Here is a 14,728-nt window from a genome sequence, read left to right on the forward strand (position 1 = left end):
GATTCTTTCTTTAGACTCCCTGAGCCTCTGTCCCCATCCCAGGATTTGACTGAAGGGCTGCAGAGCCCAGGGCTGCGCGCTAAGCAGCCTTCTGCTGAACCTCAGCGGACTGGGCCATAGTTCACACACCCTCCACTCCTTCTACAGCAGCTCCCGCTGGGGGTACCGCCAGGATATCCACATTTGGCCAAGTTCTGGGAACCCGGGAGGTTTCTAGGAGACCCCAGAGACCAAGTGAGGCCAGGCCCACCCCATGGAAACCCCCACCAGCTCAGATCAGACTGCGAGCGGTGGCTCGACCCCGGGTGTGGCAGGAAGGGGTGCCCCGCGTTCCAGAGCCAGTGCCAGTCCCTGTCCTCCCGGGAAGCCGAGACTCAGGGGGAACAGGTTTCCCAGAGCCCAGCCTGCAGGGACGCGGAGGGCAGGAGCCGCCGGCGAGGAGCAGCCAACTTGCCATCTCTGGCGGCTGCACTTCTCGGCGGCCACAGGTTGCCCGACAGCGGACTCCAGGGTCCCCGCGACGGCGCCCAGAGTGCTCAGAAGGGAGGCCGGGGCGGGCCGGGAAAACCGAGGGAAGGAAGGAGCCTGGAGAAGCTCCGTTTAGGCGGGGAGGGGGCGACCCGGGACGCATCTCCCGACCATGACCCCCACAGACCTTGGCGCCGCAACCTGCGCTTCTTGAGGCCGAAGATGCGCACTTTGGAGAAGATATCCACCAGGTTGCCGTTGCAGAGCCCGCGGTTCTTGCTGGGGCTGCTCCGCCTCCTGCTGGCAGACGGCCGGTCCCAGTGCTGCTCCCGCGCCTGCCGCTTCTGGCGGATCAAGCCGCTAGCGATGGCCGCGGCCATGGTGGCCCCGGGAACGGGTCCGGGGAGGGAGGGCGCGGGAGGACGGCGAGCCGGGGGCACCGGAGGGGAAGGCGGCGGCGCAGACCGTGGCTCGCCCTCGGGGCAGAGGAGGAGGCGCCAGGCGGGACTGGGGAGAGGGGAAGGGGCGCTCAGTCCTGACCGGGACCCATCGCCCTCTCCGCGGGGCGCGGGGCCAGGCGCGCAGATGCGCCCAGGGCGCAGCCGGACGATCCGGGGAAGCCGGAGGTCGTGGCCGCCGCCGCTTGGCCACGTCCGAGTGGAGAGCGGGACCGCGGCTGCGGGCGCTGCTGGTCACCGCTCGTCGCAGGAACCCTGGCGGGGGTCGCCACCGCCACTCGCGCTGCCTTCTCGCCCTGCCCGGCTCCCGGGCGGGAGGTAGAGCCGGCCGGCGGCTCCCCGGGCGCCGGCTGGAGGGCGGGTCCCAGCAGGGTCTCTGCGCGTCCGTCGGTCCGGGTCACGCTGGGCAGGACTCAGCGCCGGGCTCCAGCTGCCCGCGGGCCGGTGCCGCCGCCGGCGCCGCCCGCTCTCGGCTTCTGCCGGTGATTGTCAAGTGCTTTGGAAATCAGCATCTGGAGAGACCAATCTTCTCCCCTGAGATCTCTAATCAAACGCTCCGTTCCCACCCCACTACACCCCCTCCACCTATGTGGTCCCCCTCCTGATGTACCTCTTCAGAAAGAAACAAAACGTTTAGATAATAATGATTTAAAAATAATAAGAAAGAAAGCTAAGATGGATTGCAGGGATGGGGTGCTAAGAGGCCGAGCCAAAGCAGGTGGAATTGAAGGAACATCGGGGCGCTTTTTCTTAGATGCAACTCGCTGGTTCCCGAGCCTTCCGCGGCTTGGTTGGGGCTTCTCGGTCTTAACGTGGTTCCCGGTGCACTGAAACTCTCAGCAGCGGTTGGAGGGCGAGGTGGTTTCCGCCCTCCCTGCTAATCCCTCCAGCACCAACGCCCCCCCGTCGCCACCCCCAACCCCGGGGTGGAGGGAGGAGGGAGGCGCCTCCACTCCTCACCTAGTCCACCCAAACTTGCAGGACCCTCCCTTCTGCTGCAGGAAGGGTAGGTTTGTCATTTTGAAAGGCTACACGGAGCAAAAAGGAGGGAATGGAAAGAGAGAAGGTGTGATTAAGCGAGATAGAAAGACCCCACTCCCAAATATGCTCCCCAGCCCTGGGAGGAGGAGATGACAGCCGCAGTAGCTGCTACAGAACAGCAGCTGGGTAGGATAAACGCCCAGGAGAATACTGAAGAAGTCAGGGCAGAAATATAAGGGGCAGAGGAGAGTGTCACACTATTCCAGGGACAGTGAAAAGCAGCCAGACAGGACACTCCAATTTGAGCTGTCATCTTCTGGTGTCCCTGGGCAGAGAAGCTCTGTCAGGGAGCAAAGCCATCTGAACTGTGTCTGAAATTCAAATACAACAGCCGGCGTCTCCTCCCCTTGATTTGCTGTCTGTGTCCCGACAGCGGTTCCCTCTTGGATACCTGAAAATGTGAAGGTCCAAGAGAAAGGGCGGCAGTGGAGGGCACCCGAAAAAAACAAAAAGCCGGGGGGAGGTTGGGAGAGAAACACTTCATGCTTGGATGAACACAGTTCCGTGGTTTCTAGGATACACCAGAGTGGCAGAACCAAGTGCAGCTCTGGCTCCGGGCTTCTTACTTTTCTCCCCTTCCCTTTACACTGCTTTGCCTATCAGCTCAGGCAGCTAAAGAGAAAGAAATGCTCAAACTAGACTTCTGAAAATTCAGTGTGAAGCAAGGGGGAGAGAAGACTCACTTGATAATCAAGAGATTTGCAACAACCTTCTTCTCCAGTGACTGCTTTAGAGCTGGAAAGAGGGCAGGCACACTAGGCAGGCAGCCCTGGGAGCAGTTCTCAACCAAAACACACTTTCTCTTTGTCTCAGGAATAGGCAGTAAAGTACTCACCACCAGGCAACTGGGGGGAAGTGCAGCAGATTACAGGGAGGCTGGGCACCTTCTGCTCTAAGCAACTTATCCACAGCTTCTCCATGGAAGCAGCCACTGCTGGGCTGCTGTTTGTTACCTTCACTCCACATTTACCAACAAGTCTCCTTTTGGGAAGGAAATGCAACCTGATGAGAGTGTGTAGATTTAGATCTAAGGCAGGCATCATTGGCTTTAGGATGGTGTTTGTCATATATTAAAAAGTGTACTTCTGGAAGTTTATTTTCTACACTTTGCTATGTTACATCTACAAATTCTACAATTATTAAGAGGAATATGCTAGAGTTGTTTTGCTAGAAACTTGCAATCCCTAGTCACTCATAAAATAGCAAAAGTGAGAAAAAGGGGCATGCTAATTATTTTGCTCTGCCTTTCCCTCTCTATTTTCTGTTTCATATGTCTCTTTTCTTCCATTTTTTTGTGAGTGTGCATTTATGTTGTGTTGCTGTAGTCCTGCTTAAAAAGGGAAAGATGTCTATAGAGAGATGAAAATAACTAAATGGCTATTGAGTGTGTCTGTTGTTTTAATTCACTGAAATGAGTCCTACTGAACATTAAGAGTCACTACTCTTGGTTTCTATTATTGAAGAAAGGCCATTTGTACATTTCAGAAGTTCTAGATTTGAATTTGCAAGTGACTGTAAGATTAAAGCATCCAGGTTTATTATCAAAGGCTTCTTGCAGTGAGTGTTTCAAAAAAGTAAAATGTTAAGTATAGTGACCTCTTAAATCTAGTATGACTTCCCCAACACACCTAGTTTATTTTTAAAGGTTCTTTAAGCCTTTTGATGTATGTGCCAACTATATTAATTTGAAAAGAGTGACATTAAGCTTCTTGTTCTTATAGCTGTGCCTCTATTTTTGCAGGCATTTTCTTATGCTGCAGTCTTTCCCCCAAATCCTTGGACTGGGGGGTCAGGAGGTCCGTTTTTGGCCCTCTCAGAGCCCTCCCTTCGTTGTTCAGCAGCCTCGGACCAGCCTGACATTCAGCACCGCGGACAGGGATCCCGCCCCAGCCATACCTCTCCCAGCAGAAGCAAGTTCGCTGATTGAGAAAAGCGCTGGCTGTGAGGGTCTCTGACACTTTCCTCCCCTAAAAGCAGTTTCTCACTTTTTTCCCTCAAGATGGGAAGGAAATTAATCTTCACAGCTTCTACCGACATTAATAACACCTTGGAGCACAAAGCCTTTCAGCTTTTCCATAACCGAGAGATACTCTTTCTTTCTCGAGCGTCCCGACCCCTGGCGCAGCGCCTGGAACAGCGGACTCCGGAGTCTCCGGGCATCTATTCTGGCTGTGAATTTCAGGAGCCTCAAGCGGTCATTTCTCTTCAACGTAGCTTCCTATTTTAAGGGAGCTTGGAGAGGGGGGCAGCATTGGGATAATCAAGGTCTTTTAGGTTAATCCCTGCGTTTTCATTTTACCTCCCCAAAACGCTGTTTAGTTGTTTACGGATGGAGGTAAGTGAAAGAAAACGCAAGAGAGCCATCTGCTGTCTTAAGCTGTGATAAAAGAGTGTGCAAAGCTAGGGTGAAAACCAATTCAGGGCCGGTGAACACAAATGTAAAGGTTACTGTAGTTCAGAAAATAATTTCTCACTCATCAGAACCTCCTTGGAGTTGTTAATTTTACCTTTGACGTTATAAAGAGGAAAATAAAGTACGGCCCAGGTGGTGTAGCTCCTGACCAAGCTATTGGGAGCCTGAACTCTCATTTCAGAGGTTCTTGGTTCATTTCTTGACTCTGCAACTTCCTAGCTGTATAATGACCTCCAAGGTGTTGCTTTAGTCTCTCTCAGCCTCAATTTCTTCATCTCTCAAATTGAGGTGAAAACAGAACCTCCTTTTCAACTGCTGTGCGATTAAATTTAGTAAATAAATGTAAAGATCCTAGTACCACATCTGGTGCACCCTAATTGAAAATGACAGCTATGACTGTATTATCATCATCTTCCAGTTTATTCATTTCTATCTTGTAAATTCTTTTGCAGTTTCCATGTTTTTTCAATATCAAAATATATGTATTCCCTATGTATATTTCCTCACCACCACCCCCCCCCCCCCGCCACAGTGGATGCATGACAAGATTTTAAATAATTCGAAACATAAGAAATTATTTTAAATTTTGACGAAATAAGTCCCAAGTTCAAACCTTAGTTATTATTAACTAGATTTGTGAACTGAGTCCTGTAAGCCTACTTTCACACCAACTGATTGATAATAAAAACATTTCTCTACCTTTCAGAGACTATGATGAGGGCCTATGAGAAAGTACTTCTAAAAACACTAAAGTACTATACAAATATCAGTTTGGAAGGTAATTAGTACACTGTGCTTGATGGTCTCCTGAAGATGCTATGATCCTTTTGGTCCTCCAACTTTAAGTATGTTGTTCCCTCTACCTGGAAAATTTCTATTGCCCTATACTCACACTCCTCTTGATGATTAAAAAAAAAATCATCAGCTAAAGAGTAAGGCATGAGCCACCATGCCTTGCCAACAGATTTTTAAATAAAAATAAAGAGACTTTTTGGCTCTGTCTTGATGGAGCTTATAGTTTAGGTCTCAGCATAGATATCTTCTCTGGGAAACTTCTTGCCACCTACCCCTAATTAACACCGAATCTAGGGCACCTTCTAAAAACTTCATCATTCCTCTACTAACACCAGCAATTGTTGAATAAAGAGAGAGCTATACTGAAACTTCTACAAAGATGTCTGATAGGTAAGTGTCTCATGCTTAAAATGGCCATGAACGAACTACTGTTCTTCCTTTTTAAACCTGTTCTTCCAATCCTCGCCACTTCTGAAACGGCAACTTCATTCTTGTTCCTCAGGCTGAAAACTTTAGTATCATATTAATGTCATTTCTTTCTCTAATACCCCATATATATTTGTGTAAGATCTATTCTGTCTATCTGCAAAATATATCCAAGATATCACTCTCACCACCTCCACTACTACCTACCACCATCATCTTTTGGGTGATTATACTACAATAGTAACTACGAAATCCCATACTTCAAAACCAAAGTCCTCACTGTAGTGGCCTGCCATGGCTCATGTGATTTGTGCCCCATCTCTGCCTTCAGTTGTTCTCTGACATCATCTCTATTCATCTCCCTTCACTTACCACTTGCTGTCCATCAAACCACCTGGCATGATCCTATGACAGGACTTTTATACTTGCTGTTTCATTTGACTCTCATCTCCTATGAATCTTTCCTCACATCTTTGCTCATAAATCTATTTAAAATTACAACTCATAAACACAGACATTTCCTTCTTGCTACCCTGCTTTATGGTTCTACATAGCACGTACAACTTTTAAAATTTCCATGTACTTTCCTTATTTATTTGGGCTGTCTTCCCCGTTTAAAATATAAGCCTATAAAGGTACAGACTTTGTCTCATTTGTTTACTGCCACATATCCAGTGCTTAAAATGGTGCCAGGCAAGTAGGTGCTCAATAAAGATTTGTGTATTGAAAGGATTAAGACATTGGATATCTGAACAAATAGACAGTTAATACCAAATAAGAGGAACAGAAAATCTTGCTTAATCCAGTCTGTCAAGGATGAAGTACCCCATGGTACCTAAAGAGATCCTTGATCTCTTTAAGCACCCAGACACCTAAAATTCTATCTGGATTACACACAATCTCAACTTCATAAATAGGACACACCGAAAATACTTTAGCCTTTGCTTGATGTCCTGGGCTCAACCAAACATGACAAACAGTTTGAGTTCTGAATTTCAACAGTGACACCCTCGGGGCTTACTGAAGGATGTGAGACTGATTCCATTTGAATCAAAAAGGACTTCTTGTATTTGTGATTCACTTCTCCACACTTCCTAACACACACACACACACACACACACACACACAGTTTTCTATCTTGCCTCCTCATTTTCAGATTGTCGATTGATAAATTGACAATATGCCCTTTTTCAAATTTGCTACATCTAATCTTGTAATCCATTATAGAATTTGACACCAGATAAATGTATTTGTTAAAATTATCTATAAATATTAAAGTAAATAAACTCAAAGTGAGTAGAGTATACAAACAAGAAACAGCCTTATTGAAATTGAATTTATTATTAAATTTTTTCCTATTGCATTCTGAGTTCCATTATGTTCTGGATGACTTTGTGGCATACACTGTTTGCCTTCCAAGTAGATAAGTTTCGATACAGTTTACTAAAAAAAAAAGTGCGTGGATTTTGTTTTTTATTTATCCTTCAAATGAACAAAAAAATCCAAAAAACATATTTTGTACATTGATATCTATATTAAATTCTATCATGTTATTTTTCCAAATAAAAATCTATTACTTTTCCTTCATTTCTGCCATTGCCATGGCCACTATTTCGCCTTTCCTAAATTTGTCAAATTTAAGAAGCTGTTAATTTTAAGATTATTTTAGGTACTTCGATGAAAGAAATAAAAACACTTCATTAAGCTATGTTATTTTATAGATTATAATACGCATATGAATTTTAAAGGTGTTTATACATAAAAAGTATTGGCATCTAAGAATCACTAAAATATGACGTGTACTTGATCGTTTTCATACATTAAGTGACTCACTCCGTTTTGTCACATGGTTTCCTTTGTGAATCACTTGACATTTTTCAACATCTCCAAAATTAAAGATAAAATATGAAAGTCCAACATTATTTTTTCCACAATTAAATTATTATAAACCAATTTGGGGTGAGCTTCAGTGGAATTAAATATGATATATATTGGCATTTGTTTAAATCTCCTTTCTCGATAAATGGGTTCTATTTGAAAATGTTTGAAATACTTCTGGAAAAGTAATCGATATTGATGTCCCTTTTCATTTTTTACTCATTTGGAAGAATATTTAAAAAGTCATATTAGTATGTACTTGGGGCAAATTTTCAACTAGTTAATTGAGACTGACTGCTTATCCCCTCATTACAGTTTAAGTTCAAGATCACATTTTTTTTCTGTGATAGTATTATTGACCTTTATTTTAGAATCAAAGGTTGATCTAACTGAATATTAAATAATTCTAAATTAGATTTTCAAAAACCAAGTGATTGCATTAATGTTATAACAGTCTTGTTGATTAATTTTGCTGGATATATTTATTTCTGGTAGGCAACAGATTTCTATCTATTAAAAAACTGGGAGGAATTTTATTGTTGCTTAATGTTTTGATTCAATAAAGGAAAAGTAGAAACTATTGATACTAAAAACTTGTGAACATTCTTTCCTATAGTAGCAATACCAGATTGAAACTAGCAGATGGTTTAGCTTTACAAATTTAGTGATTTTCTTTTAATCCTGCTAATACATTGGAAAAAATATTCTCAGTAGCTTCCAGCCTTCAATACTAAAGTGAATCCAAAATGGGCATAGAAGTCATTTCTGAGTTGTGAATATTGGCAAATCTTTTCCTACTCTAAATCAGTAGTGGAAGATTAAAATACCAAGCATTTTAATAATAGATCAGTGAATTTTTAACACTATTGAATACCTCAACAGAAAAAAAATTACTCAATTTCCAAGAAAGTTTGAGAAAGGAAAGTTCATTTATAATCTCAATGCAAAGAGAGTCCCTGTGCACATGTGACATAATCTTTTTCATATTTAGCACTGTAATGAGTTTTTCAATAATTTCTAGAATGACCAATTTCATAGGAAATAAGTGAGCTGGATTAAGATTATGTTCTTTGCATTTAGCATACATGAGTAAAACATATATGTAAACTTGTACATCTGCACACACATGCTTGTATGCATGTGTGCCAAAACACACAACTAAGTTTCTGACTCTGTTAAAGGTAATTAAAATAGTGATTTTTTTAAAAAGCCATTTTCAAACTCCCAGTTCATGCCTCTTAGTAACCTGTTTCATTACTACCTTCACAGTATAGAACTTCTACATTCACATTTGAAATTTTTCTGGATAATAGTTAAGTGGGAATTAATAATAAATTAGAGAATAGTTCAGTCATAATTATTTAAATGGGAACAAGAGCATGTCTCTCCGTTTATAAAACATCCAAATAATATGTGTATAATAGTTTGTGAAAAGCTTTTAGTTCTAGTGAAGTGGACATCATGATCTCTATTTTACAGAAGAGGCAATTAAGCCCCAGACATGTTAAATGATTGCCAAAGTTACACAGCTATGAAGTGGAAGAACAAGATCTTAAGCACATGCCTTTTCTATCACACTATCTGCCACCCAGCAGTCAGCTATTTGAAATATACATGTCTGACACAGTGACCAGTGTAGAATAAGAACTCTTACATGGGAGCCAAGGACTTCCAGAAGCTCCAAGGATGGGTGTAGGATTATCTGATTCCCCTGAAATTTATGCTGAAAAAAAGGTGTGCATGTGCATGTTGATAACACCAGGGTTCACAATTTTTATTCAACTGTTAAAAAGCTCTGTGAGCAAAGCAAGAATAAGAACCCAAAACTGTAGAGGAGGGCAAAGAAAGAATGAGAATGAGAACACAACATCCAATTCTACATTTTCTGACTATAAAAGTACAATTAAAATATAAAAATAAATGACAAAAATTGCATCTAATCCCAACATTCAAATGTTTTGGTATATTTTTCCAGTTTTTAGAACGTTATTTTACATACAAATTTGCTATCATATTTTTGGCCCAGGTTGGTGACTGAGAAGACACAAATGCAGTAAAAGCCAGTGCATCAAAGACCATACACTTTAATTATATGACCTGAAAGCGTACCAGGGACTACATATTCTACATTCTTCCAAAAACTCTCTACAACTAAGAGGGCACTTCCTCCTGCAGGTTCTGCAGGCTCTAATCTCTGGGGAAAACGGTACTTTAGTGTGTAGGGTTTCAGAAAGTCTAGTTAAATACCAGAAGCCTTCAGGTTCTGGCAAAGTTGCTATTAATCTGCCTCTGATCTTGTAATCTACTTCTAAAAGATGCAAGTGAAAGTAATTTCCAAAGTGCATGCATGTAGGAAATGTTATAATTTTAAATTAATGCCTTATTCCTGAGCCTAGTTTCTACTTTGTATGTAACTGCTAAAAATATAGATCTTAAATTATTCCCCTGAGTCTTTCTCAGTAACCTACAGTATAAGTTTCATATTGCTTCTGTAACAAATTAGCATAAACTTAGTTGCTTTTAAAAATACACATTTATTCTCTTCCAGTTCTGCAGGTAGACAGTCCCAAATCAATCTCACTGGATTTAAGTCATGATGTCTGCAGAGCCTTCTGGAGGCTTTGAGAGAAGAATCCATTTCCCTCCTGTTTTTTGTTTGTTTGTTTAATCTTCCAGAGGCCACCTGCCTTCCTGGCTCACAGACCATGTCTTGCATCTTGCTTCCATTGTCACATTTCCTACTACTGACTCTGATCTTCCTGCCTCCCTCTTCAAGATCCTAGTGATTTCACTGGGCCCACCCGATAATCCAGGGGAATCTCCCCATCCCGGGACCCTTAACTTAATCACATCTGCAAAATCATGTAAACTGACGTATTCACATACTCACAGGTTGCAGGGATAAGGATATGGGCACCTTGGGGGAGGCAATCATTCTGTCTACCACACCTAGCCTGTATCCAAAACACACAGAAACAGAATCCTTCCTAGCCTTTGACAGTTACCCACGCCCCTCTGATGGACAGAATAGCTGCTTCCAAATGCCAGTTTTTAAATGAGAGTCCGGTTTCCTACCAACATAATTTTTTAAACACCAGCTGTTTACTCGATTGAATCTCTAATGATTGCCTGCTCCTGCTTCCTCGGCTGCTTTACTCCCCTGCTCAGTGTTACCTGTTATCATTTGCTGGACCGCTCCAGTACCACCTGCTTACCTGAATTTCTTATAACTTTAATTATTGCATTGCTCAGAAAAAAACGTACAGCAATTCTCAGTGATTGTGGAGACAGGACCATTAGGCTCCCCAGTGAATTGTGAGAATGCATTTTTCTAAGCCCCACATAAATCCATGAAGAATTTAATTTCTTGAGTTTATAACATGCCTTTCATGAGATTTAAGGCCATAGAATCCAGCTAAATAAAACTAAAGCTAGACATGTGATGCTTTACAAAATGAGATTTGGGGCCTAAGGCTATTGCCAAATGAAGGAAATAGATTCTGCAAGTCTTTTTTCCCCATTCCACTTTCATTTTTATATAGCTGTAGGGGAAGCAGATAATTGGTCTTTCCTTTTAGAAATTCAGATGAACTCCTTAGGTAAGAATTTGCCTTAACCGTATAGGTTGACACTGACTGCAAATGGAAAGGTGCCATTTATGCAAAAGATTTTTAAAGAAATCAGAAATATTTCCTGGAGCTTTATGTGGACAGAGGAAGAGGAACCTCAGGAAAAAGAATTATTTCAGAGAGAACATGATGGAGATTTTTAAATAAACAAGTTTTAGAGCCCCGAGACAAGCCCTGCTCACCACATTTTTCTTTGCTCACTCCTTCACCCCTTTTGGCCTTTTTGTGTTGTTTCTCTCTGTACCCTCCTCTGAGGTCCTACAGAGATTTGAAACTGGCTTTCAGGGATGAGGGTACCCAATGGTTAAAAGAAGTCTTTGGCTGTGAGTCAGGAATAGCGGCCATTGCACTTGACAGGTTTTGTTTTATATGTATTGTATATATACATAAAATATTTGAAAGCACCAAGACATATCAGCAAATGAATCTCTCCCCGACAGGGAGGGATAAACTGTCCAAACACAAATTTTTCCCCAAGACATCTAATCGATGCAGTCAGCTGTGCTCAGGAGAGGCCTGCACTGGCCATGCTCACAGGCTTGTGTTCATTTCTTCATGAAATGGGCTTCGTGATCCTCTCAAGAGATTTAGTTCTAGCAGGACAAGTTTCAGATTCATTTATGTCACGGGTATTTGAGTACAGATAGGAGACAGCAGTTTAACATATTTGTACTGTACAAAGTTTAGATCTGAGCCCTTGTTGCCCTGCTGCAAGAGTCAAAGCTGATACTCAAATACTCTAATTCCCAGCTCTTTGTCATAGGTTTCATTTCCAGGACCGGGAGTTGCCCCTTTCTGGCCTCTTTGAAGGGTCATTCTACCCTCGGTGAGTCAACGATGTGCACAGGCTCCCAGCTTCCCTGCCTCTCCGGGGATCATTTCTTTGACTCCTACACACTCCTGGCTTTCCCAACACACAGCTCCTGATCACAGGGTCTCCACCTCCCCAGAGCCTGGAGCAGTGCCTGACCCACCACAGGTGCTCAGTCAGTGTTTGTCAAAGGGAGGATGAGACTCAGACAGGAATAGTCCCAGGTTCTGGACTGTTCCTGATGTCTTTAATCCTCCTCCCAATGGTAAGACACATGTGCCCTCCGTCCCATTTCCCTCTTTCATCCCCGGTGACACTAGAACTTTTCAAAATATCTAAAAAAACTAGTCCCTCTCTAGAAGAAGCTACTTTTACTCCTGAAGCACTAAAAGAGGCCCTGTGGGCAGAGGCTTGTGGAGTTCTGGATGACCACGAGCTGGACACTCTGCATGTGGAAGGAAGTGGAGGGTCTGCTGCCTAGGAGATTTTCCTAACATTTTAGTAAAAGGGAATGGCATATGCAAAGGAAAAGGAAGAAAGTCAACCAAATGCAGGCTTTCGGCTTCATTGATAATAATGAGTCTGAAAATAAAGGCACATTTTAGTACATATTAACATAATCGAGGACAATTTTTTATTCAAATCACTGAAAACTAATACAATTTGAATTTTTTAATAGTATACTTAAAACATTCTAAACTTGCTGTGGTGTGTGTGTGTGTGTGTGTGTGTGTGTGTGTAGTTTTTGCTAACTTCAATCAACAGGGAAAGTCACTAAGCATCAGGATATTTTCATATTATATTTCTCAACTTTATTTGTTTATGGCTTTGAACTGAAATCTTACTGTTATCTTATTTTCCCTATTTTTTTTTTGAGACAGAGTCCCGCTCTGTTGCCAGGCTGAAGGTTAGAACAAGAAGTAGCCTTAGAGATGATTTAAAACTAATAATCCCATTTTACTGATCAACACACTGAGGCCCATGGAGATCAGGTAATTTGCTAAGCTCACGGCTAACTGGCAGCAGCTCTCAGCCTGGTTTCTCTTCTCCTGAGGTGGTGTGCCAGGACCTCTCCATCACAGCTCTGTACTTCTCAGAAGGCCTTGGCTACAGTGCAGAAGAGTGGCCATTATACTCTCTCCAGAGCATTTCTGGAACATGGCTATCCTCTCTCTTTTCTGGTTAAGCACAGTCCATTTTTTTTCTATGCAGCTATACATACTATTCTTAAATGCTCTGAGTTGGATACGAATTACTGCCTCCAATGTTTGCAAAATAGGCCTCCCTTGGACAATATATTCATAAAAACATAATTTTCAGAAAGGTTTACCTCTTGGTTTATATGATCAACCTTTATTTATCATCGAATAATTCATTACATTAATGCATCTATTGAGCGCTAACTTTGCACCACTGTACTTGACCCGGCATTCAGGCATCTCCCCTTGAGTGGCTCAGAATATAGCGGGGAAGATGCTGACATAGGCGCTTGTGCCTAAGTGTCTCAGATGCTGGGTGTGAAGCACGTGCAAGAACAGTGGAAAGAGTCAGCTCCACCTGGTATGGGTTGGGAAAGGTCTCATGGAAACAGTAACACCTGGAGCTGAGATTAAAAAGATGGGAGATAGTCACCAGCTAGTCAAGGTGGGTATGGGGATTGCAGTCAGAAAATGTCAAAATAGAGGAACCCTGAGTTACAGGCACAGCCTAATCTGTGAAGGTTAGCGGAAGCAGCCTAATCTGTGTCAGGGGGAAAGGATACAAAAAGCCTGTCAGTGACGAAATTAGGAATTTTGTATGTCACTGGGGACGTTCGTACCAGCTGTAGAACCAGCTGAGCTAATAAACATTAAATAATATTCATGAAGAGCTATTTTCCATATAGGTTTGCAGTAGACCCACTCAATTACCGGGGCGTTGTCACGTCATCTGACTATTTTCATGCTGACCTCTTCCCATGCTTTTCTATTAATGTGTGAGACGTGGTCATTGGACTTAAAAATGTGCACATGATATGGCATCTTTATTTATATGTGTTATATATCATTAAATATATACATATATGCACACATATACATGCACACATTCACATAAAATAGACTGAAGTGAAGTATAAACAGTGTTTATCAGTAGATGGTGGGTTGTAGCCCTTTATGTTTTTTATTCTTTGCACTTTTCCCTGATTTTTCACAAGGAGCATATGCAACTTGCATAATCATAGAAGGATGACTTTGTTTTTAATATAGGTGTTCATTTAGTAGAGAGAAAAAAGGGGCAACACATACATAAGGAAAAAGTCTGTAGCTGTGGAGCAAGCTGTGGATATCCACTAGCTGATTAGAGGGCTTTACTTCCAAATTTTAATTCATCCCATTACTCCTTTTAACGTGAGAGCTTATTCTATTTATATCAAAAGCCTTGCATTTCTAATTCTTAAACATCAAATTTTTTCCCTTCCCTTTCTGTTTTCAAAGACATGAAATAGTTCTGTTCCAATAAGACATCTGAAAAAACAAACCAAACGAGAAACCCAACAAAAACAACAACAAAATGTTTTTCCTTGAAAAATCAAGGTTGCAAATCTCAGAGACAACTTCAGTATACTTTTTAGAGAAATATTGAGAGTATTTACAAGGTCTTATGTCAAAAAGAGCCAAATTAATTTCCTGCATTAAAATATTGCTCTCTTTATGGTCATACCTTGGCTCCTGGGTAAACATACTTCATTGTATTTATAGCACACTCATGTCCCCATATCCTAGTGTTAATACTGTACTGATAAACACAGAAATGAATCTCAGCCACTGGA

General features: G+C 42.3%; 1 protein-coding gene across 5 annotated transcripts in view; it reads right to left on the reverse strand.

Annotated features, from left to right (window-relative positions):
- The window catches only part of FGF14 (fibroblast growth factor 14), a 679,448-nt gene that overhangs the window by 193,845 nt on the left and 470,875 nt on the right, over positions 1-14,728 (reverse strand). Inside the window, exon 1 of one of the 5 annotated variants that reach the window (XM_004054706.5) lies at positions 656-1,785. The exons of the other annotated variants lie outside the window; for them this stretch is intronic. Within the exon in view, the coding sequence (XP_004054754.1) occupies positions 656-848 (193 nt within the window). The 5' untranslated portion in view covers positions 849-1,785. Of the gene's footprint in view, positions 1-655; positions 1,786-14,728 lie in introns of those variants that run through there. 5 annotated transcript variants of the gene reach the window in all.

The sequence above is a fragment of the Gorilla gorilla genome, chromosome 14, assembly GCF_029281585.2.
Source record: "Gorilla gorilla gorilla isolate KB3781 chromosome 14, NHGRI_mGorGor1-v2.1_pri, whole genome shotgun sequence".
In the NCBI taxonomy this organism is placed as follows: Eukaryota; Metazoa; Chordata; class Mammalia; order Primates; family Hominidae; genus Gorilla; species Gorilla gorilla.